This window comes from Sus scrofa, chromosome X, assembly GCF_000003025.6.
Source record: "Sus scrofa isolate TJ Tabasco breed Duroc chromosome X, Sscrofa11.1, whole genome shotgun sequence".
Taxonomy (NCBI): Eukaryota; Metazoa; Chordata; class Mammalia; order Artiodactyla; family Suidae; genus Sus; species Sus scrofa.
Genome location: NC_010461.5, coordinates 12,118,214 through 12,146,213, shown reverse-complemented (window position 1 = coordinate 12,146,213; position 28,000 = coordinate 12,118,214). Strand labels below are relative to the sequence as shown.

The window sequence follows — 28,000 nt, the reverse complement described above, 5'->3', positions numbered from 1 at the left end:
CCTTGTCCTGCCCTAGCTGGCTGTGGTAACTTGGACAAGTCACTTATTTTTGGTCTCTTGAAACGTAAGAGGGCAGACGGGCCCAGCCCTGAGTTTTCCGTGGATGATCATGGTGAATGGCTAAGTTCCACACGAGGAGGATTAAGACACGTCAAGTGCATGGGAGGCCTTGTGCTTACTAGTATTTCTTTGTCATGAAACCTTGATACTGTCCCAGTTTAGTGATGTAATTTGGTGAAAGTGAACTTGAGCAACTCAAAATGACATGTTTTCTTACATCCAAATTTGACACAATTACTCAATGATCTGAGCACCCTTGACAGGACACCAGCGGCCACCAGCTACACCCAGGGTGGGCAGCCTGGTGGTCAGAAACTACCACTGTTTCTTAGTGTGGCAGTTAACTGGGCAAAAGAGAATTCATTTTATTTTGGCTAAATCCTTTGGTTTGGAGCGATTCCATAGGGTTTTTAGATCTAGTTATAGGACCTAGGGAATATGGTGATATTTTTCTTTGATTTTACTATTGAGGGCTTTTAACAACAGCTTTATTGAGATACGATTATGCACCACAAAATTCATCAAAGGATACACTTCAATGCTTTCTAGTATACTTACAGAATTGTACAACCATCATCACCATCTAATTTTAGAACATTTTTTTTGCTTATTTATTTATTTATTTTTTTAGGTCCGCACCTGCTGCATATGGAGTTTCCCAGGCTAGGGGTCGAATCGGAGCTGCAGCTGCCGGCCTACACCACAGCCACAGCCACAGCCACAGCCATGCGGGATCCGAGCTGCATCTGCAACCTACACCACAGCTCATGGCAACACCAGATCCTTAACCCACTGAGCAAGTCCAGGGATCAAACCTGCATCCTCATGGATGCTAATCAGATTCGTTAACTGCTGAGCCATGACGGGAACTCCTCATTTTAGAACATTTTTATCATCCCCAAAAGAAACTACATACCCAGTAGCACTCACCCTTCGCTCCCCCAACCCCTAGCTCTAAGCGACCACTTACCTACCTTCTGTCTCTATAAATTTGCCTGTTCTGCACATTTCCTATAAATGGACTCATACACTTGGTGATCTTTGGTGACTGGCTTCTTTCACTTTGCAGGTTGCAGCATATCACTATTTCGTTCCATATTATTGCCAAATAGTGTTCCATTATATGGATTTTTCTTTACTTTTTATTGTAAAAATTTTCAAACACATAGAAAAGAAGAAAGACTAGTATGTTGAAAATCCTTTTATCCATCACCCAGCAATTATCAATACTTTGGCCAATTTGATTTGATTTTTCGTCCCAATTCCACCTTTATTGGATTATTTTGTGGGAAACCCCCAACATCATATAATTATATGTTATGTGTAAATATTTCAAGTTGTAGCTCTCAAAGTAAGAATTTTAACAATAATAACAGTACCATGCTGAAAACTTAATAATTCCTCAATATCATCAAATATCTAGTCAATATTCAGGTGCATCCTAATGTATTATTAAAAATTTTTGCAACCTGTTTGTTTGAATCAGGATCTAACAAGGTTCTTTCCTGATCGTTTTGACAGATGTACTTTGTCTCTTTTAATCAATAGAGTCCCTCCCTCATTTTTTTTTTTGCTTTTTATTTGTAGAAGAATTGAATTGTTGATCCTATATAAACTCTCACTTTCTGGATTGGCTGATGGTGCCCCCATAATGTTGCCTAACATGCTCTTTTGTCCCCTGTATTTTCTGTAAAGGTATAGATCCAGGGCAGAGGTCAGCATACTTTTTCTTTTTTTTTTGCTGTTTAGAGCCGCACCCACAGCATATGAAGGTTCCCAGGCTAGGGGGTCGAATTGGAGCTACACCTGCCAGCCTACACCACAGCCACAGCAACGTGGGATCCGAGACACATCTGCGACCTACACCACAGCTCACGGCAATGCCAGATCCTTAACCCACTGAGCGAGGCCAGGGATGGAACCCGCCACCTCATGGTTCCTAGTCAGTTTCGTTTCTGCTGCACCACGACAGGAACTCCAGCACACTTTTTCTGTAAAAAGCAAGATAGGCATTTTTTCAGGCTTTGTGAGGCCTACAACCTCTATTCATCTCCACCATTGTAGCACAAAAGCATCCATAGACAGTCCATAAATGGGTGTGAATATGTTCCAGTAAAACTTTCTTTACAGAAACAGATGGTGAGCAGAGTCCTGATCCAGAGACTTGACCAAAATCAGGTTTCACTTGTGAGTTTTTTTAATAGGTGGAAATTTAATTGACACTAGGAGCGCTGTGCAGGAGTATTGAGTTAAGAAATTAACAAAAAACTAGTTCCTGGAGCTCTGGGTAAAGAAGCAAATTAAAAAGTCTGTAGGGACCCTTTTATAACCAAAGCTCAAGGTGTTCCTACCTTATGCAGTAGACAAATAAATTTAAGATAGACTAAAAATCAAATAGAAAAAACAACACTTAAACTGTTATAGGAAAATAGAGATGACTCTTGGTTAGGATTGGCTTATTAAATGACTTTTGGTTGGGAATAGTTTATTAAATAAGAGACAAAAGGATCAATCTATAAAGGAAAAGGCTGAGCAAATCAGTTGCATTAGGATTAAAAACAAACTTCCGTTCATTAAAAGACATCATAAACACACACACACCCCTACACACACAAGACAAGAAGCAGACCTTGAGAAAACATTTATGATACAGATAATTAACAAAAGATTAACAGCCTGAATATATAAAGGAATTCCACTAAGTGATAAGACAAAAATCCGCTGGAAAAATGAAGATGTGAAAAGCAAATTCATAGAGGAGGAAATTTGAATATATGTGTTTACATACCATGTATATCTGTGTATATATAATATATATATGTTTAACCTCATTAATAATCAAGTGGATAACATTATATTAACAATGAAATGCTGAGTTGACATAAAATCAGATTGACCATAATTTGACAGTATCTATTGAAGTTGAAAATTGCTTTAACCCCTCCATTGCACCTCTAAGAATTCCACCTGGAGAGCTTCCCTGTATGCGTAAGAAACTTTCACTTGGTTCTTGCATCTTATGGAATTTCCATATGGCAGGTTAAAATAGAATGTTGGCAATTTCGTATGATTTACCCTAAAATGAGGATGTATATGGTAAAAAAAAAAGAGTAATACTTAAAAACAGGAAACACAATAAACATCCACAGAGGAGAAATTATTAGATAAACTTAGACTTGGTTATGTATTTAAATGTTACAGAGCAGTTAAAATGAATAAATTATATATACTTGAAAAACTGGAAACAAAATAATGTTGAGTGAAGAAAAGCAAAAGGGTTTTCTTTTTTCCAACTTCGTTGAAATATAATTGACATATAACATAGTGGAAATTTGAAGTGTGCAAAGTGTTGATCTGATGCACACATATTGCAAAATGATCGCCATGGTAGTCTGGTGGCAGTAGCCTTAGCTAACACCTGCATTACGCCACATAATTACCATTTCTTTTGTGTGTGGTGAGAATATTTACCATCTATTGTCTTAGCAACTTTTGGGTATATAATAAGGTATGAATGACTATAACCACTATCTTAAAATGTCTGAAGCAACTAACTATTGCAAAATGTCAACATGAAAAAAAATCCGAGTAGAAGTTTTCATGGTATTTGCTGTGTTACTTATCCTATACTATTATTTTTTGTTATAAAGTATTGCAAATATATATCTCGTGGGATCCAATTTCAGGAGTGAGTGTTTTCCTTCCCTATGAGGTAAAATTAAGAAAAGTGGAAATGTTTTTTTGTCTGTTTGTTTTTGTTTTGTTTTGTCATTTCTCGGGCCGCACCCACAGCATATGGAGGGTCCCAGGCTAGGGGTCTAATGGGATCTGTAGCCACCGGCCTATGCCACAGCCACAGCAATGCCAGATCCAAGCCACATCTGCAACCTACACCACAGCTCATGGCGACGCCGGAGCCTTAACCCACTGAGCAAGGCCAGGGATCGAACCCTCAACGTCATGGTTCCTAGTCGGATTCACCAACCACTGCACCACGACGGGAACTCCGAAAAATGGAAATGTTTGAAAGCCACACCCCTTCTTCTCATCTGAGAAAAGAAAAAATATATTTTTTTCTTTTTCTTTCTTTCTTTTTTTTTTTTTTTTTTTGTCTTTTTGCTATTTCTTTGGGCCATTCCCGCGGCATATGGAGGTTCCCAGGCTAGGGGTCGAATCAGAGCTGTAGCCACTGGCCTACACCAGAGCCACAGCAACGCGGGATCCAAGCCGTGTCTGCAACCTACACCACAGCTCACGGCAATGCCGGATCCTTAACCCATTGAGTGAGGCCAGAGATGGAACCCGAAACCTCATGGTTCCTATTCGGATTCGCTAACCACTGAGCCATGACGGGAACTCCTGGAAGATTTTAAAATATAATTTAGGATTTTACATTTTCAGTCCTCGAAATTACAAAGGATCTCTCTTAAGATGAGAATCTGGTATCCACTATAGTTATATGTAGTGGTTCAGAGAGGGTTTTGATTTTGTGGGGTTGTACTGAGTAATGTGTATCTTGGCCCCAAGCCCCCAACAGTGGCTGTTGACACTTTTGCTCTGTTGGCTGCTGCTCTCCTGCCTTTGCACAGAGGCAGTATAGGATGTGGCTTATTTGATCTGTAATGGTTCCTTTTTGAATCCTACAGTTATGTAAATAACTGGATATTCTCCCATATATTCATCATTCAATTCCAAAAATTACAGGTAGCTATCAAGCACCAAGCTACTAGGTTGGTATGTATGAACTGACTTTGACTCTTTGTATAACTGCTAAGCTGTCAGTTTTATTTGGGCTTGGGAGCATTATGGTATGGCTATGGGATAAATTGTAAATACTGTTCAAAAGAATAGTTTGAGACGAGATGGAGACAGGCGCGGCCGGGGAAGGTGGTCTGAACGGCCCCCGGGGGCGGCGAGTCTTGGATGAAGCAGAGAGGCCGCAGCTGAACCATGAAGTGCAGCCTCAGTCCGGAGCAAACAGCTGTCCCAAACATTCCTACTGGTTGGATCTCTGGCTCTTCATCCTCTTCGACCTGGTATTGTTTTTCTTCGTGTATTTTTTGCCATGATGGTTCTCCTGATAGCTAAATGATTTTGGGCTCCTGGAGTGGATCCTGAAAGTGACTACACACAACAAAGAAGATTGTGCAGCAGAAGAATTTCAAATTCTAAGGGACCTTCCTTTCATTTCACACATTCTCTTATTCTTTTGGGGCACTATATTAAATTGGTAATGATCTCATCCATTCAGAGCTGTTCCGAAAACTAGACTCCGATTTCTGTTTAAAACCTTTTCAAATATCTGATGTCTTTACAGAAGCTGAATATAAAAGTATTTCTACATAAAGATTTACTGTGCTTATTAGGAAATACATTAATGTTTTTAACATTTTAAGGGTTAGCCAGGATTTAAATTAAGTGAACCTTGTTATGGTTGCCAGATTGGTACAGTCTTAGAGCAAGTATATAACATGCAATAATGGAAAGCTAGAGTGCATGTCCTCTTACCTGGATGCTTCCCCTCATTTGCTTTTAAGCTTTGGTGTGTTTCAAACCTATTTTTATTATTGTGGTTGCATTGAGAATGGTTGTGGCCAAAACAAGTTTTTAATAATGTCTGTAACTTATTTCAGCAAAGTCAGCATATTTACTCATTAACAGATATGTGAGCAGATATTTGGACCAGGTACAACAGTTAACCAAACCAACAAAAATTCTTGCCTTCATGGAGCTTACATTCTTACTTTTTATCTAAATTCATTAATATGTTAAATGTTATTCTAGGAGTGATCAGCTAGTGTGTAATCAGAAAGGTCACACTCCCAAAGCAGCTACTCTAAGTCTTCAGAATCATTAATATGTTAAATGTTATTCTAGGAGTGATCAGCTAGTGTTTAATCAGAAAGGTCACACTCCCAAAGCAGCTACTCTATTATGTAACAGACATCAGAAATGACCTGTCCTTATTATAGGGGTTTCCTTATAATGGGGTGATGTGTTATATATTGGAATTGTCAAATAGTTTGGGGATATTCCCCTCCCTCAGAAACAGGGCATAGATCAGATGAACTCTATCTACATCCTCTACTTTTTAGAATGGCATTTAGGTTAGCATAAAAGCTGGAATGATTTTGGAGGATTTTAGCCTAATGCTAACTATAAGGTTAATAATTATGCCTTCAGAGTATTGTTCCATCTGCCTGAAGAAACCTTTTATGCAAAAGTTGAAGCATCAAGAGAAAACAGAACTGGGATTTCATTGAGGATACCAAGCAGATTGTATGAATTATTTTTGTGCTGCTTGATAATACTTTTGTCCAATAAATGTTTGTTGTACAGGCAAAAAAAAAAAAAAAAAAGAATAGTTTGAGATGGAACAGTAGGTCCTTAGGGGCCCGAATTCAATGCAACATAAAGCAATTTTTTGGTGATATCAAGTAAAATACTTGGAGTGTGGTAGTGATAAATAAAAGAAAGTAGATATCTTTAAAGTTCCCACATGCAGGGTAATAAAAAATGTATTAAGACTCAGCTTTTTGGGGATTATGAGTTGCTTCCAAACTATATTGAAAAGAAGAGTTCCCTTGGGAGTTCTCAGTGTGGCTCAGCAGTAACGAACCCAGCTAGTATTCATGAGGATGTGGGTTCGATTCCTGGCCTTGCTCAGTGGGTTAAGAATCTGGTGTTGGCATGAGCTGTGGTGTAGGTCACAGCTGTGGCTTGGATCTCGTGTTGCTGTGGCTGTGGTGTAGGTTGGCAACTGTAGCTCCTAATCAACCCCTGGCCTGGGAACTTCCATATGCTGCACATTTGGCCTTAAAAAGGCAAAAAAAGAAAAAAAAAAAGAAAAGAAAGAAGAAAGAAGAAAGAATTCCCTTAATTTGGGATCAAAGTTTTACTAGAAATTTTGCTGGACAGTAAATTATCCTGGATTAGATGAAGAAGGGTAGGGATTAAGAAGTAGGAAGTTAACAAATCCCACTAGGAACCATGAGGTTGCAGGTTGGATCCCTGGCCTCGCTCAGTGGGTTAAGGATCCGGTGTTGCCGTGACCTGTGGTGTAGGTCGCAGACGCAGCTTGGATCCCATGTGGCTGTGGCTGTGGCTGTGGTGTAGGCCAGCAGCTACAGCTCCGATTCGACCCCTAGCCTGGGAACTTACATATGCCACAGGTGAGGCCCTAAAATGACACACACAAAAAAGAAGTGGTAGGTTGCATAGATGAGACTGTGCTGTAGGCCAAACTCCTCTTTCCATAGCTCACTTCTTCTCAGTGAGGCATGTTATAGAGAGGACCAGAGTGTGTTGGACACATTCTATGGTCAGTGGTTAAGGGCACTAACTTTGGAGGTAAACCTATCTAGCTTGACACCCTGGTTCTAGTTGTGCGAGCTAGACAGTTACCTGCTATGTGCCTCATTTCCCTCATGTTTGGTCTTATCTGAGACTTGAATTGGGTGAATCCACTTCCAAGCTAATGTGCTTTGTGGTAGCGTGCAGATGCTCGTATGCTGCTGGACCGAGGTCTTTAGGATGTCCTCAGAGGCCATCTTCAGTTCCTTGCTAGGTGGCCCTTTCCATAGTAGAGTTCACAACAGGGTGTCTTATGGCATCAAAATCCGCAAGGAAGAGTCTTCTAGCAAGATAAAAATTACAGTCTTATGTAACATAAACATGTACATCCTGTCACTTTTGCTGTATATTCTGCTTGTTAGAAGTGAGTCACAGGTCCTGCTCATGCTCAAGGGGAGGGAAGCACACAAGGGTGTCCCACCAAGAAGTAGGGATCGTGGGTCCCATCTCAGAGTCTGCCCACCACAAGATCTAGAACTCAGATTCTGGCAATGAGTTGCCAGCTCCACTATGTATTTTTCTTAGCCCCTTTTTATACATATGAAAAATGGAGATAGAATCATTTTCTATCTCATGGGGTTGTTAAATAGATGGAATGAAGTCAATTCTTTTGCGAAGTACCCTGCACCCGTTTATTCCCTACCTACTTTAAGGTCTGTCTTAAGTTCCACCTCCTCCATGAGGATTTGCCAAATCCGATCCCTATAAGAGGAACTGCTTGACTCCACCCATAGTTTATACATTATCATATGTTCTTAGGTTTCATTAATGACACATTCATGATGCATGTCTTATCTGTCTGTGAAAACTGTAAGCAAATTAAGGACAAGGACCTTTTTTTCCTGTAAGTGATAAAATAGCTATCATTTTTTAATGCTTAGGATGTATCAGGTACTCTGATAGGCATTTGGTTACTTGTGAAATTTTCTTATCTTACCAACGAACTTTTGAGATAAGTTCTACCATTACTCTCATTGTACAAACAATATAATTTGTGACTCAGAGAGGCTAAGCAATTTGCTCAGGGTCACACAGCTTTTCAGAGATGTCTGACTCCAGGAATGCAGTCCTTACTTGCCTCATATGCTACCTCTTGTATACGGTCTAGAAAAGTACAGTTTACTAAGCTGCTGCTCATTTTGAGCTTGGCGCATCGAGAGAAAACTTCACTAGATAAGTCTAGACAGGTCCACTTGCCTCCTAAGGTTCAAGATCGAGGTCAGGTGAATCCTGGCACCATCACCGGCTTATCAGTTTCTTTCACTGGTAGAAAAATCACCTTGGGTATCAAATGGCCATGTTCTGGGCAACTTTGATTGAGGATCATAACTTAAGATCAGAATCCCAGGTAAATGCTGGCACCATGGAGCTCACTGCAAACTGGTTCTCAACACCTTGAGGAGCTGTATTCCCAGTAAGCTTGCTCTGAGCTCTGCTGGGCTCTCCTTTTGCGCATTCATCCTTGAATTCTTTTTTTTTTTAAGTTAATTTACAAGGTTGTGATCATTTCTGCTGTACAACAGAGTGACCCAGTCATACATAGACACGTAGCCATTCTTGGATCCTTGAGCAGCTCACCCGCGTCATGGTGCTAAGGCCAGAAATTCCAGGGCCCCACAACATGTATCATCTGTGAGAATTCCCTTCTAGTTCTGGGGACAGGACCCTTGGGAAAACTAGGCACTAGGCCAGAAGGAGAGAGTGACCAGGAGTGGCTTGGTCCCTCTTAACCTAAGCCTTGACCTTTAGCAAAGCAGCGAATTAAATCACTCAGTCACTCAGGAAATACTAGATGTTCCACCAGATGTTCTTTGGACTGTATCTTCCGTTCTATCTGTTCAAGCGGTCCCATTCTAACTTTATTCATTTATTTTTTTTCCTGTCATTTCAGAATGATGCCAGGGCCAAATGGTCTGCCTTTTACGAAGAACAATCTCGGATTGCCAAAACGTATCCACTAGATGAAATCCAGACTCTCATACTCAAGCGCCAGTTGCAGGCCTTGCAGCAGAGTGGAACATCAGGGCTCTCAGCAGACAAGAGCAAACGAGTATGTGAAAATTCTAGCCCTGATCCCAAGAAGTGAACTATTCGGAAAATCGTAAACATGCTTATCACCCATGGCTGCTTCCTTTATCTGCAAAAATAGCAGTGCCCACCACAGAGAGAGCTCTGTGCCTCGGTAGGGTGGCCACACAGTGTATCGTCCAAGCCGGAATCCTTGCAGAGTGAAGGAGGATGCCGGTGTGCTAGGACACGTGGTTACAGTGGGACTGTCAGGGCACTGTGGTATATATGGACACAGTGACAGAGGTCACCTTCGCGAGGACAAGGCACTCTGAGGGTACTTAGTCTTTGTCAGTGCTTCTCAACTGGGAGTGATTTTTGCCTGCCAGGGGCATTTGGCAATGGCTGCAACATGTTTGGTTGTCAGAACTGGAGGGGGCTGCTGTGGGCATCTGATGGGCAGGGATACTGCTAAACACCACAGTGCGCAAGGAAGCCTCCATCACAAATCAAGTGTCGGTTAATTTCATTGATCCCATGCCCCAAAATGTCAATAGCGCTAAGGGTTAAGCTGGAGAAGCCCTGGGAGTCGTCAGATCCAGCCACCCCCACCCCACTTTTAACTCTTTTTTTTTAAATTAGCGTGTAGTGGACTTACAGTGTCGTGTCCATTTCTGCTGCATAGCGTTGCTCCCGGTCACACATATGTACACACTCTTTCTCATCCCATCTTCCACCCTGTTCTCCATCAAGAGATTGGCGATAGTTCCCTGTGCTCTACAGTAGCCCTCATTGCAGAGTTTCCATCTTAAACCCTAAGCTCTCCGTCCATGATGCTCCTCTACAACTTCTTTAGCAAGGGGCTGAACCAGCCCAGCTCAAACCACTTCAGTGGTGGGCAGTTCATCTCTTTCCGAGACATCAGCTCCACACGTGCGCCCCGCTAACCGATGGCAAGAGACTCCCTCCACGGAGAGTGAAGCGCCTTCCTTCCACTTGGCCCCTCCTTCGGGAGCCAGATTGCTCTCTCCTAATAATAGATTTTAAATACATGAAGGCAGATAATTTTTAAAAACAAGTTGAGTCTTTTCTTGTGTAGGCTAAGCATCCTTCACTCTGTCTTTTTTTTTTTTTTTTTTTCATGCATTGGTTTCAAGTCCCCTAACCAGTCCTAGTTGCTGGCTTCATTTGTCAGGATCCTTGGACTGAACGCCTCCCTCTGAGCGGGTTCTGATCTGCGCAGAGGTGGGCAGGAACACGACATCCTGCATCTTGTGCTTTACATCTGCTAAGAGAGTCTAAGACTATGTGAGGTTTTCGGTTTGGTTTTCTGACGGTCAAATTCCGTGGTTGAGTCAAGTCAACCTCACTGTCAAGGACGTCTCCAAGTAACTTCCAGCAAAGTGGCCCTGAAAATGATACCTTTTATTTATTTATTTTTTTTTCTTTTTTTTGGTCTTTTTGCTATTTCTTTGGGCCGCTCCCGCGGCATATGGAGGTTCCCAGGCTAGGGGTCGAATCGGAGCTGCAGCCACCGGCCTACGCCAGAGGCACAGCAACGCAGGATCCGAGCCGCGTCTGCAACCTACACCACAGCTCACGGCAACGCCGGATCGTTAACCCACTGAGCAAGGGCAGGGACCGAACCCGCAACCTCATGGTTCCTAGTCGGATTCGTTAACCACTGCGCCACGACGGGAACTCCCTGATACCTTTTAAAACTCTCTTCTTAGGTAGGTGGTTTGTCTATATTCAAGAATGCCTAGGGAGTTCCCGTCATGGCTCAGTGGAAACGAACCTGATTAGTGTCCGTGAGGATTCGGGTTCAATCTCTGGCCTCACTCAGTGGGTTAAGGATCCAGCGTTGCTGTGAGCTGTGGTGTAGGTCACAGATGCGGCTTGGATCCCGTGTGGCTGTGGCTGTGGTGTAGGCCGGCAGCTGTAGCTCCGATTCGACCCCTAGCCTGGGAACCTCCATATGTCATGGGTGCGGCCCTAAAAAGACAAAAAAAAAAAAATCACTGAAATGCATGTAAGAGCTTAAAGTGTGTGGCAAGAAGGGGAGACTCAAGGATGCACAAATATAATGGAGAGGAAGATGGGAGGTGGAAAAAGCAGGTAGAGAAAAAGACCAGGAGGGGTTTCGAGCCATGGTGAGGAACTTGGGTTTATTCCTTTGGACTATGGGATCTTGTTGAAGTGTTAAGCATGGGATCTATGGCATGTTTTAGGCGAATGGCCCTTGTGGCAGAGGGAAAGCATAACGAAGGGAGAACTAGGAGAAGGGCAAACACGGCTGTTCCTCCAGTGCTTCCTCAATCCGCTGTCGGAGAGCTGATGGAAGCTCCCTCCCTCTTACCTTCCTCTTTCCCTCCTTCCTGCCTTCCTTCCCTCCCTCCTTCTTCCCTGCCTCCCTCCTCCCTCTCTTCCTTCTTCCCTCCCTCCCTCCTTCCTTCCTTTCTTCTCTCCTTCCTTCCTTCCCTCCCTCCCCCGTGCCTCCCTTAGTCTCTCCCCCTTTTCCTGATCTTGCTTGATTTCTAACCCATCACAAATCAAGTTTTGGTTAATTTCATTGATCACATGCTTAGATGTCAGGGAAATATCAAATTGCTTATAAATGTTTATAAACCTCTGTTCTCTCAATTCTGTGCTTCTCACAGACTAGAAACACACTCTTTGCTGACTTGCCCCGGGCCGCGAACCATCCGTGCCATAGCACTGCTTTGCTCTGTTTCCTTTCTGCTCCTTTACCCTGTTGAACGTTGTCTCTGGGGAATCTCTAATTCACCTACTGGATTTTTTGGGAGAATTTAATCAAAAATCTGTACATGACCAACTATAATGGAAAAAATAAAAATCATTAAAAAAAAGTGTGCATGAATGCAAATAAATAAATAAATAAATAAATAAATAAATAAAAACCAGGGTAAAATCTAAACTCTTTAGTAAGGCGTAGAAGGCCTCTCAGGATCTGGCCCCTGCTTACCTCTCTCTTCTCCCATCTTCTGTGCCCCTCAGTCAATACCGTTACCCGAGTTTTCTCAATCATGTCCCTGCTCCCTGTTAATGACTCGTCTGTCTCAGTTTCTTCCGTCTTGTAGGCTCTGTCCTCTACCTTCCTTCTCTCCTGGACCAGTTCCCTCCAAGACACAACGCTCATGTTCCCCCTCTTTGAAGCCATTTCTGAATCTTCGGGTTATTAATTTTTCCACTCCTCCCATATTGCCACATCACTTTTCGGCCACAGTTATAGCACCTGTCACACTGTTACATAATCATTGATTGCATGACTGTCTCATTGTCACATGACCGTAGAGTCCCTGGGGACCAGTGACTTGTTCATGTCATAGTGTACGTATGACAGAGTAGTTGTTCAGTGAATGTGCAGTCACTAAAGGCTGAATAGAACAAGAAATGTGCTTTTCTGTGCATGTGTGGGTAAGAAACATTCTTGAGATTTTGGTAGATCTGTTTTTGTTTCTGTTTTGTCTTTTTAGGGGCGCACCCGAGGCATATGGAGGTTCCCAGGCTAGGATTTGAATTGGAGCTGCAGCTGCCAGCCTACACCACAGCCACAGCAGCACCAGATCCAAGCCGTGTCTGTGACTTACACCACATCTCGCGGCAATGCCGGGTCCTTGACCCACTAAGCAAGGCCAGGAATCGAACCTGCGTCCTCATGGATACTAGTCAGGTTCGTTAACCACTGAGCCATGACGGGATCTCCAGATCTGGTTGTTGTTGTTTTTTTTTTTTCTTCAGTTACTTAACATATATTCATCATGTGCTTATAAGACCAGTCTACATTTAGTTGATGGTGGGGAAGTTTAGCTGCAATATTCCTACCCTGCATAAAAGAAGAAACTATGCAGAAAAGATGTGAACTGCTGTGTTTTGAGGCCTAAAAAAAATCACATGAGTGATAGCATGTCTCTACATTAGCATCCTCTTTAGTAAATTTTCCATTTTAACATTGTGTGTTATCTTTCACTTGCAGTTGAATACAATTCTAAACACAATGAGCACCATCTACAGTAGTGGGAAAGTTTTGGACCCAAATAATCCGCAGGAGTGCTTAGTACTTGAACCAGGTAGGCTCTGAATTTTGAGCAGTGATTCTAAGTGTCCCTTTTTTCTTCCAAGCTTTAAAAATGAGATTAATTCGCTGATGGCCTTGTGCCTTTCAGATGGATAGTCCAAAGAGGAGAAGATTCCACTTGTGTGGATTTCAGCACACAGATGCTCTTTTAAGTTTTAACAAAACTTCACTGTAAATCTCATGACACTCAAGTAATTTAATTAAGTGAGTAGCTAAATGACGTCCATGGTTGAGTAGTATGCCCATGCATCTTTAGCTCTAAAACATGTTATCGGATGTTTAAATTCTCATTTTGTTCAGGGCCTATTTCTCTGCAGGGATGTCTTGGCACCATAGTGAGGACGAGGAAATTAATGAACCACGAGGTTTCATTGAGCACCTTTATGACCTTGGCGTCTGCCAGCCTTTTAATTCTTTAAATTCCGTATAATTCTTTACAAATAGACATTTTACAAATGCATGTTTGTTTCCCTGTGGGTGCTTCGTGATCACAGGTTTGGATGAGATCATGGAAAACAGCAAGGACTACAGTCGGAGGCTCTGGGCTTGGGAAAGCTGGAGGGCTGAGGTCGGCAAGCAGCTGAGGCCGTTGTATGAAGAGTACGTGGTCCTGGAAAATGAGATGGCAAGAGCCAACAGTAAGTGTGCCCAGCTGTGCAGGTTCCGAAGCCCTCGGCAGGGCCGTGGGGCTATTTCTCATGGACCCCAAGCCTGAGGGGCATCCCTTAAGTAACACTCATCTGCTGAACAATTTGAGGAGAGCACTGGGGAGTAAAGAACGTGTATTGACATTCTATAGTTTACACGGTGCAGGAGTGAGACCCAGTTACCAAGTTTCAAACAGATCTGTTGTCTGGGACGATCTCAGGCCCCCAAGGGTTCCTGAGGTCATTTGGGGATTGATGGATTCTATTTATCAGAGAGGATCAGAGACAGAGACAGCGTCTCTCACCTAAACTCCCATCTGGCCGCCATTCATTTTCAAAATTTATTTGTGTGTTTGCCTCAGGCTGGTGTCCCAGAAAGAAACAAATCAAATTAGTTTAGGCTGGAAACCTATTATTTTTTGCAGTTGTAATTATAATTATAATTATAATTCAAATCATGTGGTCATCAAAGTCTTAATGGGGGAGGGCATTTCCATATGTATTAGTCTCCTGCCCAAGACGTGAGCTGAAGTTGAGGCATTATGAATAATTTTATACTTGGGTGATTCACTGCCTCCTGGGGTTGAGAAAGGCAAAAACATTTCATCTGTTCTTTCTAAATGTCCTTCATCACCTCTTAAACTCAGATTCTCAAGCCATAGGCAATCTGGAGACAGTGGCCCGTTGCCACATCCTCCCGTCCAAATATTTACCTCTCTCCTCCTCTTCCAGATCATCCACTGCCAATATGCATGTAAAAATAAAAATTGTTAAAATACATTTACAAACATTGCTAGTTATTACCCTACTACAAGTTCGTGTTTCCTGATGATGAGACACTACACAAAGCACCCAGAGATGTGTACATAGAATTTGCCAGCAAACACAGGCCCACTATGGCCATGTCCAAGATGCGTTGGGTTAGATTTGAAAACATAAAGCCCTGAACAAAATGAGAATTTAAACATCCACTAACATGTTTTAAAGCTAAAGATGCATGGGCATACAACTCAACCACAAAAAGCCAAACATCCCAATCGAAAAATGAGCAAAAGACCCAGATAGACATTTCTCCGAAGAAAACATACAGACGGCCAACAGGCACAGGCAAAGATGCTCGACATCACTAATTATTAGAGAAATGTCAATCAGAACCACAGTGAGGTATCACCTCACACTGGTCAGAATGGCCATCATTAAAAAGTCTACAAATAACAAATGTTGGGGAGGGTGTGGAGAAAAGGGAGTCCTCCTACACTGTTGCTGGAAATGTGAACTGGTGCAAACACTATGGAGAACAATATGGAGATTCCCTAAAAAACTAAAAATAGAACTACCATATGATCCAGGAATCCCACTCCTGGGTATCTGTCCGGAGAGAACCATAATTTGAAAAGATACATGCATCCTGTTGTTCTTTGCAGCACTATTTGCAATAGCCAAGACATGAAAGAAACCTAAATATCCATTGACAGAGGAATGGATAAAGATGACGTAAAAGGAATGAAATATTGCCATTCTTAGCAATATGGATGAACCTAGAAGTTATCATACTAAATAGAATAAGTCAGACAAATACCATATATCACTTATATGCAGAATTAAAATATTTTCTTTTTAGGGATGCACCCGCAGCACACGGAGGCTCCCAGGCTAGGGGTCTAATCGGAGCTACAGCCGCCAGCCTACACCACAGCCGCAGCAACACGGGATCCGAGCCTCGTCTGTGACCTACACCACAGCTCATGGCAAGGTGGGATCCTTAACCCACTGAGTGAGGCCAGGGATCCAGCCCACATCCTCATGGATGCTAGTCGGGTTCGTTAACCACTGAGCCATGATGGGAACTCCCTGAACTTATTTTCGAAAGAGAAACAGACTCATAAACTTTGAAAACAGAATTATGATTGCCAAAGCGTAAGGGCTGGGGTGAGGGAAGGATAGATTGCGGGCTTGGGGTTGGCATATGAACACTATTGTATGTGGACCGGATGGTCACCGGGGACCTGCTGTACAGTACAGGGAACTCTACCCAGTGTTCTGGGATGACCTGGATGAAAGAAGAATTTGAAAAAGAACGGCTATGTGTGTACGTGTGGCTGAATCATTTTCCTGTACAGCAGAAATGAACACAACATTGTAAATCAACTATACTTGAATAAAATTTTTAAAAATAAAAAATAACATTATAAACCAATGTTACTTCACTAAAAATAAAATAAAAAAACAGCAGGATAAACACAAGGGAATTTGACAGAAGGAAACAAAAGCAGAAATTAACAAAATAGAAAACAAAGACATTACAACGAATTAAGAACTCATTGTGACTTAATGAGTATTCTAAAAGATGATGTGTTCAAGAAAATATGTGCCAAAATTTTTAATAAGTGTACAATTTTATAAAAAAAAAAGAAGAAGAAGAAAAGGCTAAAGATACGAACTGACCCATGCAGAGAGAAGAGACCCAGGGCTAGGAGGTGAGGAGTGCGCCTCTGCCCCACCAGTTGTGTGACCTCGGACAGGCCACTTAACCAGCTCAGAGCAGGGCTGTTCACCCACGCCACGAGGATTATGATCCTGGCCTTCTTGTGGAGTTTTTGTGCTTATTAGATGAGATAGTGAATTAAATTTCAGACACATCAGCTAGGCTTATTATTCATTTGCATCCCTTTGAATTGCTATTTAAAAGGGTAGGAGAAATGTCACACATCTTTGGAAGTCCCAGGAAGGCTATTGTAGGCATTCTGTGCTTTACCTCCTTCTTTCCAGGTGTTCTCATCTTTCTTCTTTTACAAAACAGATTATGAGGACTACGGGGACTACTGGAGAGGGGATTATGAAGTGACAGGGACAGGGGACTATGACTACAGCCGTAACCAGTTGATGGAAGATGTGGAGCGAACCTTCGCAGAGGTAACGAGGCACCACCCACAGAGACGAATGTAGGGCAGCGCACCGGACAAAGGGAAAGTGACCAAAAGCATTCTGGCTTGTTCTTAGCACACTAGCTGGTCACTTCCAGGCCTCAGAATTCTGGAATATTAGAGCTTGCAAAGCTTGTAAAAGCATCGCAGGGCAACTCCTGCAGATGATCAGAATTGCTCTGCTTTCTTCCCCTTTCAGTCACTGACCAGTAATTACCACTAACAGGATTATGAGAAGGAAAGATTATAGGAAGGAATGGGTTTTTTTTTAAATTTTATTTTAGAATTTCTTGGAATGTAGTTGACTTAAATGTTATATTCGTTGCAGGTGTACAGCAAAGTGATTCGGTTATACATACACATTTACCCATTGTTTTTTTTCCCCACATGGGTTATTACAGACTCTTGAGTAGATTTTCCTGTGCTCTACAGTAGGTTCTTGTTAATTATCTATTTTAAACCGTGGTGTGTTTATGTTGTTCACCCTCCCAATTCCTACACTGCCCCCCATGTCCCCTGTGGTAACCGTAAGATAGGTTTCTTTTAGATTATAAGGAGGGGTGGTCTTCCTTTCTTAGTAGAGCCACGGGTTTGCTTCCTTCCTTGGGACAGTTGATACTGTTGTCTCCTTATCTTGACTAAGGCAGACTTTCTAGGGCAGGGGGAGACCTGTGAGTAGAAATGACCCGTGGACACTTCTCAGTGTCTCCTTCTGCCCTCATTTTAACCCCCACATCCCCCAGCCCTTATGTTGGGCCTTCACACTTTTTATGTGAAGCTATTCTGTCATAGCCATAGTTGGGGGCAGAGCTATCAAAAATGGAAGGTGGACAAACAAGCCCCCCCAAAAAGAAATGGGTAAGAGATTTGAATAAGCACATCATCAAATAAGTTATGCAAATGGAAAATAAGCAAGTAAAACCATGATTTAAAACCACCACAAATAGCACTACCGTATGACCCAGCCATCCCACTGCTGGGTATATATCTAGAGAAAACCGTAATTTGAAAAGATACCTGCACTCCAGTGTTCATAGCAGCACTATTCACAATAGCCAAGACATGGAAACAACCTAAATGTCCATTAACAGAAGATTGAATAAAGAAGAGGTGGTGCATATATACAATGGAATACTACTCAGGCATAAAAAATGAAACAATGCCATTTGCAGTAACACGGATCAACCTAGAGATTCTTATAGTAAGTGAAGTAAGTCAGACAGAGAAAGACAAATACCAAATGATACCACTTAGATGTGGAATCAAAAATAGGACACAAATGAACTTACTTACAAAACAGGAACAGACTCAGAGACTTTAAAAACAAACTCATGGTTACCAAAGAGGAAAGGGGAGAAGGGATAAGTTAGGAGTTTGAGATTCACACACACCTATGAAATAGATAACCAACAAGGACCTGCTGTCTAGCACAGGGAACTATACTCAGTATCTTGTAATAACCTCTGATGGAAAAGAATCTGAAAAAGAGCAGATCCATGTAGCTGAATTACTGTGCTGACACCAGCAACTAACACAACATCGTAAATCGACAACACTTCACACACACACACACAAAAAACAAACACCTTACTCTACATCCACCAGCATGGCTGTGATTAAACCAACTGACAATACCAAGTGTTGATGAGGCTGTGGGGACACTGAAGCTCTCGTACACTGCTGACAGAAATAAAAAATGGTGCGGCCACTTTGGAAGATGGTTTGGCAGTTTCTTAGAAGTCAAACACATGCTTCCCATAGGACAAAGGTGTCGTTCCCTCTTAGCGATCTATGTGAGAGAAATGAAAACATATAGCCATACAAAAACTTAGACACAAATGCTTATAGAAACATGACTCACAACAGCCCCAAACTGGAGACAACCTGGCCACCCCTCAACTGGTGAATTTTATCCAAGAGATACCACATGAAGCAAACTCTGATGTAGTTATACAATAAAATGCCACTTAATGATAAAAAGGAATGAACTACTGATGCGTGCAACAACACAAGGGAACCTAAAAAATGTAATGTTAAGTGAAAGAAGCCAGACACAAAAGGTGACAAATTGTATGATTTCATTTATATGAAATGGGCAGAACCGGCAAAGCTATAAAGAGGAAGTTCCTCTGTGGTGCAGCAGGTTAAGGATCTGGCGTGGCTGCAACTGTGGTGCAGGTCACATCTGCGGCACAGGTTTGCTCCCTGGCCCGGGAACTCCATATGCCTAGGGGCGGCCAAAAAAAAAAAAAAAGGGGGTAAATTTTATGATATGTACATGAGACTTCAATTTAAAAACAAAGGAAGTAGGTGGCGTCTGAAAAATAATTTTTTTGGAGTTCCCTGGTGGCCTAGAGGTTGGGGATCTGGGGCTGTCACTGCTGTGGCTTAGATCAATGCCGTGCCTCAGGTTCAGTCCCTGGCTTGGTAACTTCTGCGTGCTGTGGGCGTGGCCAAAGAAATAGAATAATTTTTTTTAATTTAAAATTTTTTTGGCCTTTTTGCCTTTTCTAGGGCTGCTCCCACAGCATATGGAGGTTCCCAGGCTAGGAGTCTAATCGGAGCTGTAGCCACCGGCCTACGCCAGAGCCACAGCAATGCGGGATCCGAGCTGCATCTACAACCTACTCCACAGCTCACGGCAACACCGGATCCTTAACCCACTGAGCAAGGCCAGGGATCGAACCCCCGCAACCTCATGGTTTCTAGTCGGATTCATTCACCACTGCATCACGACAGCAACTCCAAAAAGAATAATTTTTGCATCTACCTTCCTTGCAGGATCTGGATCCCCCAGGTGTGTTTATTGCTTTATGTAATGGAGCTAGTCACCATTGCTGTCTGGGAAGAAGGAATGCTCTCAAACTCTCCAGAATATTTGAGAGGAAGAGAAATTAGAATTTAGGGAACTTCTGCTTGTGTAAAGAAGCTCCTATTTTTAGTGTTGGGGACTGGAAATTGGAGTAGGCTACTCGTGGCCTTAAACTTTCTTCCTGGGTTTTTCAGATCAAACCATTGTATGAACATCTTCATGCCTACGTGAGGGCAAAGTTGATGGATGCCTACCCTTCCCGGATCAGTCCGACTGGCTGCCTCCCTGCTCATTTGCTTGGTAAGAAACTCCAGGAATTCTTTGTGTACTTTGCTCTTTTTTGGATTGAGGCCCAGCTTTTGAAAAATTCTATGAATGATGTTAGTAACATCAGAGAAATCACACTTTGAAAGCACTCTCTTGAATAGAAAAGTCGTTTAAAATTGTTCTCTATTGTATTACCTTATACATAAAGCGTTATTATATTGGCCACGGTCCAAAGGATAGAGGGGTTAAGATCACTAGAGAAACGAGAGTGGAAATGGAGAAAAGAAGTTTTATTGTTCAGGGTGGTTGGCTAATCCCTGAGGTGGGATTTTAGTATCACATTGTCCACTGGGTTGGCTGGGAGTGATCAGGGGTGAGAGAAAGACTTCTAGAATTAAGGTACGGCCTGAGCGAAGGCTTTAGAAGTTCATTATTCAACCACAATAATTTCTTTTGCTGAAAGAACTTGGTTTGGAATCATATGAGCAACGAATGGAATCTTCATCATGAAAGAAGATGCCTCGCTTAGGAGAATCAGTCTTCCAAGAATTTTGGATCCTGCCTTGAGGCCTTTGTAGACCATTCAAGACCTGGGACCCTTTATTGAACCTGCTTATTCCCCCCAGAGTGGCCATCCCCCCCACCCTCTCCCTCCCCCCAGGAGCTGAGGCCACGCATACAGAGCATGCCTAATGCAGTCCAGCTAAGCTGCTGGTGGCTAATTCTTCTCCACAGCCAAGCCTTTCTTAGCAGGGGAGACGATGGGCAAAGGACCTGTGGAGACTCTTCCCTGTAAAGCAATATGCAGATACTCTCTACAGTGCCTTTGGCAGGCATTCTTTGCTAATTAATTTTCTGTCTAAACCCATCTGGTGTGATGTGGCTCTTTCTTCCTTCCAAGGTAGGCTAATTTATTACTACGTTGTAGCAATTTTAAGAAAGTTCCAGCTTCTGTGGACCTGAGTCCACACCTCTTTCATTTCTTCCATTCGTTCTGCCCAATTCCATGCTATGAGGTGACCTAAAATAGGTCCATTCTTCTTCTACAAGGTGGCCTTCCAGAGGTCTGTGAGTAAATGCTGCCAAGGCAGCGCATCCTGCCTGGCAAGGGATTAGGTACGCAGTGTACTTCGGTGAGTGTTAGTGTTATCATCATGTACGCACTATTGTCTTCTTTCATGTTAAATAGCCTACACAAATTTCCAGTCGTTCCTTAAAATCTCCTTCTTCTACTTGGTCTCCTTTGGACAAGCTATCTTTTGTTGACGTCCCTCTTCAAATATGCTCACAACCGAACCGTTACTCCCGATGAGTTTTGACCACCAGGGAGTAAAGATGGTGCCATGGCTTTCTCTGTTCTAGAGGCTGTGATTCTATTCATTTACCTTAAGGTCACATTTGTGTTTTCGAAGCCACGTCATGCTGCTTGTTGAGTCCTTTTTAGTCTTTTACATGTGGGCTATGTTTCAGCCTGATGTCACCTGTAACACACACATATATATATATATATTTATTTATTTATTTTTGGCCGTGCCTGCTACATGTGGAAGTTCTCAGGCCAGGGATCAAACCCCCGCCATAGCGGTGACCTGAGCTGCTTCAGTGACAACACCCCTGCGTCATCCTTAACCCACTGCGTCACGGGGGAATTCCGCATATTTCTATAATAGATAGATATTTCTTTAAAATTGAAGCCTAGGACTTTGCATTGATTTCTACCGAATTTGATGTTTTAAAACATGAGTTCATCAGTGTGTTCCTCTGTCATTATTTCGACCCATTCCCTTTGTGCCAGGATTCTGATCCTGCTATTAGATTGACTTTTTTCCTAGATCCATTTCCCCTTTTAGGGTTTCTGGCCTTTGGAATCCAGTTGAACATTTGCTCAAGATGTTTGAAAACACCCAGTTGAGTGTATTATTATAGTATCGTAGTAAAAGTAGAATTTAGTTACTAGTTAGCAGAGAATCCTGAATATTGTATGATCTCTCTTGAATCCAGTATTAGAGACTACTAATAGTTTAATTTGTAGTATTTTGTCCCATGGATAATGGCCTATTCAAATCTGTTTCTAATGTATAGTAGCTGTGATAGCTCATATACTTAGTAAAAGGGTGCCTTCCAAATGTAATTTGGAATGTGAGAAACAAGGATGATTCCCTAATAAGCTTTGCCTGACCACATCATCACCTACCATTTTAACCTTTTAGAGGAGAGAGAAAAGGAGGGAGTGTTGAAAATTTAAAATAAGAGAAGGGAAAAAGAGGTAGTGAAAAGGAAGCCCAGAAACTTGAGATTAACTCTGGAATACTCTGTGACCTGTTTACCGGTCCCACCTCATGCACTATGTAAAATCAAGTCTATACTTCTGCTGTCTTTATCCTGGATTAACGAAATCTTTTTTTAAAAACAGGCGATATGTGGGGTAGATTTTGGACAAATCTGTACCCTTTGACAGTCCCCTTCGGAGAGAAACCGAGCATAGATGTTACTGAAGCAATGGTGAACCAGGTAGGAAGAAGAGGCCTTAAAAACCCAATCTGTGCATTCTTTTTCTCATTCTGTCTTTATCAACTATAATTTTTAAGAAAACCAATCTAAATCCTCACCTTAATTTCTTTTTACGCCATCCTTCTCTTTTGCATGTGAAACCAGGAAAATAAGAAAAAAATCTCAAATTAAATGTAAACTTAAATAATTTAAATGTATTTCTTATGTAGCTATGTTTTCATGGAAACATAGTTTATGATGTCAGTGACATCAGGTACCTTGAATAAGAATGGTATTGATCTTGCTGAGAGATATTAAAAGTGGAGATGACCTGAGTTTTCCCCTCAACAATAACATGTGCTATTATCAACTGGTTGGCGTAACTCTTTCAGAAGTTAGTCATTGCTGAATTCATAAAGTCATAATCTTTATGAGTAGTAATAAAAAGGATATCATTAGAACATTTTTGCATATTAAAGTCATTACTGTGAAAAGTGTTGCAACGGTCTGAAATTGTTCTTAAATAACCTTCCTGTTACCATCTTGGTATAATTGTTTAAATTCTCTGTGTTCCCTTCCATTGGTGAAATCATATCAATGACTTCTTTTTTTGGCTAAGAGTACATTTCTGGGTAGAATCCATAACTATACCTCCATCTATTAGCAGGTTAAAACCTCTTTAGATAGTTGCGCCATGATTTATTGGACTCTGCACTGCTGGACTTGTGCTTGTTAACAGTTTTCAATCTGTAAGCAGCAGTGCAACCAACATCTTTATCTACATAACAGACTCCTGGGAAAAGTCCACAGTGAAATAAAAGTGTGAAGCCGCAAAAGGGCCCCCAAACTCCTGCAGCTGTTCTAGCCCCACTCTGTAGTGTTGAGAGCAGCAAAGGCCTATCTTTATGTGGCTCCAGAGCCCGTCTACAGTGCTTTTCCACCCACCCTCTCTCCTAATGTTATGTTTACAACAAACCTATGGGTTGGTCAGGACAGGTATTGTGATAGTTCCATGTGGTCGGTGAGGAAGCTGAGGCTCCAGTAAATGACTGGCCCAAAGTCGCAAAGACAGTCAGTGGCAACGCAAGTTGGAACTCAGACCTCTTAATATTTCTAGGCTGGTTTTCTAGCCATTCAGTCTTCGTTCAGCAGATGTTAACTTGCTTACCAGTCTACACAGTATTGGTATACATTCATTCTCCTTCAGAGTTCCGTATTCCTCCACATCAGTATTGCCTGGCATTTAAGCCTTTAAAGGTAAAAAACAAATCCATAGTGTCCCTTATATCCAGTTTCTTATCCCCGAGGCTGATAGAGGAGAAAAACCCATCTTGACTGGTCTTCAAGATCAGAAGAGTTTTTTGTGTCACTAAAAAGTGATTCATTAGGTGTTCCCGTCATGGCTCAGTGGTTAACGAATCCGACTAGGAACCATGAGGTTGCGGGTTCGATCCCTGACCTTGCTCAGTGGGTTACGGATCCCACGTTGCCGTGAGCTGTGGTGTAGGTTGCAGATGCAGCTTGGATCCAGCGTTGCTGTGGCTCTGGTGTAGGCCGGCGGCTACAGCTCCAATGAGACCCCTAGCCTGGGAACCTCCATATGCCACGGCTGTGGCCCTAGAAAAGACAAAAAGACAGGAAAAAAAAAAAAGTCGTTCATTAAATATCTGCCAATATCTGAATGATAGGGACTGATCTCCAAATAAAACTTTTTCAGCTCCAGAGATAGTGCTTCCCAGAAGAGTTTGCTAGCTGGCAGACACCTACTGCTGCCTCTCTCCAGTTCCAGAACATTCTGAAAGTTTAGATTTTTATGTAGACTATGAAGCCAGGCCCAGCTGCTCATTGGCTGCTGGGTCATATGTGGGCCGTTTTGGTTCTAAAAGCATGCAACTTCATGTCCACTTTATTGTTTGTGTCTTCCCCTGAGCCTAATGCTGGGGCCTTGCCCCTTGAAAGAGCTCAACTGAGGATCGTTGGCTTGAGCTGAATAATTATCAGCAGAGAGAAGATCATATCATTTATGTCTATACTTGGAACATAAAGATTAAAAATGAAAAACATCACATATACTCTCACCTAGTCTGTTAACGTTTTAATGTATTTCCTCATTAAGATTATGCTATATAAGCAGTTTATATCTTTTACTTTTTCACTTACTATTAAATCATTTAAAAAATCAAAAAAATTCCTATAAATCTAATTTACTTGGAATCTCTCCTCCACAAAGTCATCATTATTTATTTAACCATTCTGCTGGTTGTTTCCACTTTTTGACCCTATTAAAAATCATTTTTAGGGAGTTCCCATTGTGGTTCAGCAGGTTAAGAATCTGACATAGTATCCATGAGGATGCAGGCTTGATCCCTGGCCTCACTCATTGGGTTAAGGATCAGGCATTGCCACAAACTGTGGTGTAGGTTGCAGATGTGGCTCGGATCTGGCGTTGCTGTGGCTGTGGCGTAGTTCTGCAGCCACAGCTCCAATTCGATCCCTAGCCCACGAACTTCCATATGACACAGGTTACAGCCATAAAAAGGAAAAAAAATCATTTTATGTGTTGTCTGCCTTAAAAGTATACAATATACCAAATATATTTCAACTGAAAAATAATAATCATTTTAAAAATAATTCTTTGGCCTAATTTTTGAGAATTTCCTACATTAGTTCCCTAGAGATAGGATTACTGGAGCAGAGACTATAAACGCTGTGGAAGCTGTCCATACATGTTGCCAGAATGCCTTCCAGAAAGATTATCCCTTTGTACACATTCAGCAGAAAGAATGCTGTGATTTTAATGCTAGAATTAAAGGCTATTCTTTTTTTTTTTTTTTCCAGTCCTGGGATGCAATAAGGATATTCGAGGAGGCTGAGAAGTTCTTTGTGTCTATTGGTCTCCCTAATATGACTCAAGGATTCTGGAATAACTCCATGCTAACGGAGCCAGGCGATGGTCGAAAAGTGGTCTGCCACCCCACCGCCTGGGACCTGGGGAAGGGTGACTTCAGGTAGTGAGGCTGATGTTTACACAGCTGGTACTAAAATGGGAAATAATGGATGGATGAGGATGGATTCAGTTCCCTTCTCTGCCTCTCTGAGCACAGAAGAGAGGAAGGAATTCTCCTTGAACGAAGGCTGGGCAGCCGTGAGAGCACACCTGGGCTTTCCAAGGCCAAGGGGCTTGTCAGCAGGCCCTAACTTGAACCTTGAGACAGTTTGCCTCATCTGAGATAATATGCGCCCTCTAGAGTTGTGTAGCCATGGGTGTGGTGGTGCCCCCATTAGGGAGGGTTTGGTGCAGAGTTTGTGAGAGACGGGATGTGTGAATCGGGCATCGATCCTCCCTGTCCTGTTTCCCTCTCCCGAGTGAGCTCGGACAGGTGAATAGATCCAACAGAGCACGTGGCGTGTGTCATAAAAGAAACACAGAGAACACTCCATGGAGAACTGGAAGATAAGTGACGCCTTAGACTCAGGCAGGCCTTTTTAAGAGGCTTTTTTTTTTTTTTTTTTTTTTTTTTTTTTTTGCTTTTTAGGGCTGCACCTGTGCCATATGGAGGTTCACAGCTAGGGGTCTAATCAGAGCTACAGCTGCCGGCCTACACCACAGCCACAGCCATGCCAGATCCGAGCCGCGTCTGCGACCTACACCACAGCTCACGGCAACGCTGGATCCTTAACCCACTGTGCGAGGCCAGGGATCGAACCTGTAACCTCATGGTTCCTAGTCGGATTCGTTTCCGCTGTGCTACAACAAGAACTCCTCAGGAGGCATTTAGATTGGGCTTGAAAGAGGGGGTTGGACAGACCGAGCTGGGAGGGAGCAGGATCGCATGCGGAGAAGCGGGACCCAGCGTTGTGTACTGGAGTCGGCAGCTAGGCTCGAAGAAAGGGCATGTGGAGAAGGGTCTGTGGCTGCGGCGGAATGAGCAGGGCTTTCCAAGCCCAGGGCTGTCACTTGATGACTAGGCAAACCGGGCAAGGTGTTGAACCGTGGGTTTCAGCTGCCTTATCCACGAAGTGGTAATTCCCAGTGTGCGGATTTGTGAGGGTCTTAGGTTAGGTTCCCTAGCTTGAGGTGGAGATTCTTTTTTTTTTTTTTGGCCATGCCCTTGATATGCAGAAGTTCTGGGGCCGGGGATCAAACCCAAGCCACAGCAGTGACAACACCGGATCCTTAACCTACTGAGCCGCCAGGGGACTCTGAGATGGATATTCTTGTATGGGTGTTTCACTGAGAGAGAGCGCTCAGGCCAAGGGGCGAGAGGGAAGCAGGTTGGAGCAGGGGAAGAGCTAAGTGAGGTCGTGGTCTCTGCTGAAGACTTAGCCTCAGTCTGATGCCACGGGGCTTTCTGGAGCACAGAGATGGCCACACCTTGAGACAAGAGGACCAGGCTCTCGTACCCCCATGTTAGTCAGTCGTTGGCTGTGGACTGCCCCAGAGAATGGCGGGGCCGGGGGACATATCCTCGTGGTTGAGGTCAAAAACAATGAAGAAGGAAGTAGCTGTTGGCCTTTAACAGCCATGACCCAGGCAACTGGGTGATGGGTGGATCTTTCTGGTTAAGCAGATCTAGGCAGGGCCCCAGCAGCCTCCCTTAGAATAGGGCTGCCAGTCCTTTGCTATAAAGACTCAGAGAGTCCATAGTTTGTCTGGGCTTCACAGGTCTCTGTTGCAACTGCTCATCTCTGCCGTTGGGGCACAAAGGCAGCCACAGACAATGCATGAACCAATGGTGGTGGCTGTGTCCCAGGAAAGCCTCATTTATCACAGCAGGTGGCCAGCTGCAGGCCCCAGCTTGCTGACTCAGTACTAGAGTGAGGTCTAAAAATGAGTAAGTACATGGAAGCTTCCCAGCACAGGCTCTTACACAGAGTAGATATTAAATAAATGGTAGCTATTCTTATAATTGCTTCCAAAAAGAGTAGAGGGAGTTCCTTTTGTGGCTAAGTGGGTTAAGAACCCAACTAGTATCCATGAGGATACAGGTTCTATCCCTGGCCTCGCTCCGTGGGTTAAGAACCTGATGTTGCTGCAAGTTGCCGAGTGGGCCCCAGAGGCAGCTCCAATCCAGTGTTGCTGTGGTTGTGGTGAAGGCTGGCAGCTGTAGCTCCGATTCGACCCCTAGCCTGGGAACCTCCACATGCTGCGGGCATGGCCCTTAGAAAAGAGAGAGAGAGAACAGAGAAAAAGCAAGTTACAAAAGGAGGGAATACAGGGGTGTATGGAGGAGGCTGAATTCATTTCTGAGCAGCGGGAGTCCCTAAAGGGTATTTATCAGGGGGATGATGTGGTAGAGTGGTGGGAAAATTACTGAACGCGCTGAAATGTGACTCCTAC

At 42.9% G+C, this 28,000-nt stretch overlaps 2 protein-coding genes and 1 long non-coding RNA gene across 7 annotated transcripts in view; 2 read left to right on the top strand and 1 right to left on the bottom strand.

The window, feature by feature from the left end:
- Positions 1-28,000, top strand: part of ACE2 (angiotensin I converting enzyme 2) — a 52,356-nt gene that overhangs the window by 5,991 nt on the left and 18,365 nt on the right. For all 5 annotated transcript variants that reach the window (XM_021079374.1, XM_021079376.1, XM_021079377.1 and 2 more), the window contains 7 exon segments: positions 9,305-9,463; positions 13,418-13,511; positions 14,014-14,157; positions 16,967-17,079; positions 20,097-20,202; positions 22,583-22,680; positions 25,498-25,667. In XM_021079374.1, the coding sequence (XP_020935033.1) occupies positions 9,305-9,463; positions 13,418-13,511; positions 14,014-14,157; positions 16,967-17,079; positions 20,097-20,202; positions 22,583-22,680; positions 25,498-25,667 (884 nt within the window).
- Positions 4,899-6,419, top strand: CXH4orf3 (chromosome X C4orf3 homolog). Its single transcript, XM_021080137.1, has one exon. It carries the CDS (start codon positions 4,923-4,925, stop codon positions 5,127-5,129), a length of 207 nt encoding a protein of 68 aa, XP_020935796.1. The 5' UTR covers positions 4,899-4,922; the 3' UTR covers positions 5,130-6,419.
- Positions 10,542-11,256, bottom strand: LOC110257732. The gene is made up of 2 exons (XR_002340662.1): positions 11,133-11,256; positions 10,542-10,842 (listed from the first exon to the last, which is right to left on the bottom strand). It is a non-coding gene; the product is annotated as an uncharacterized LOC110257732 (long non-coding RNA).

Excerpts from the sequence above, each read along its gene's own strand:
- CXH4orf3 (XM_021080137.1), top strand. The coding sequence starts at position 4,923 with ATGGAGACAGGCGCGGCCGGGGAAGGTGGTCTGAACGGCCCCCGGGGG.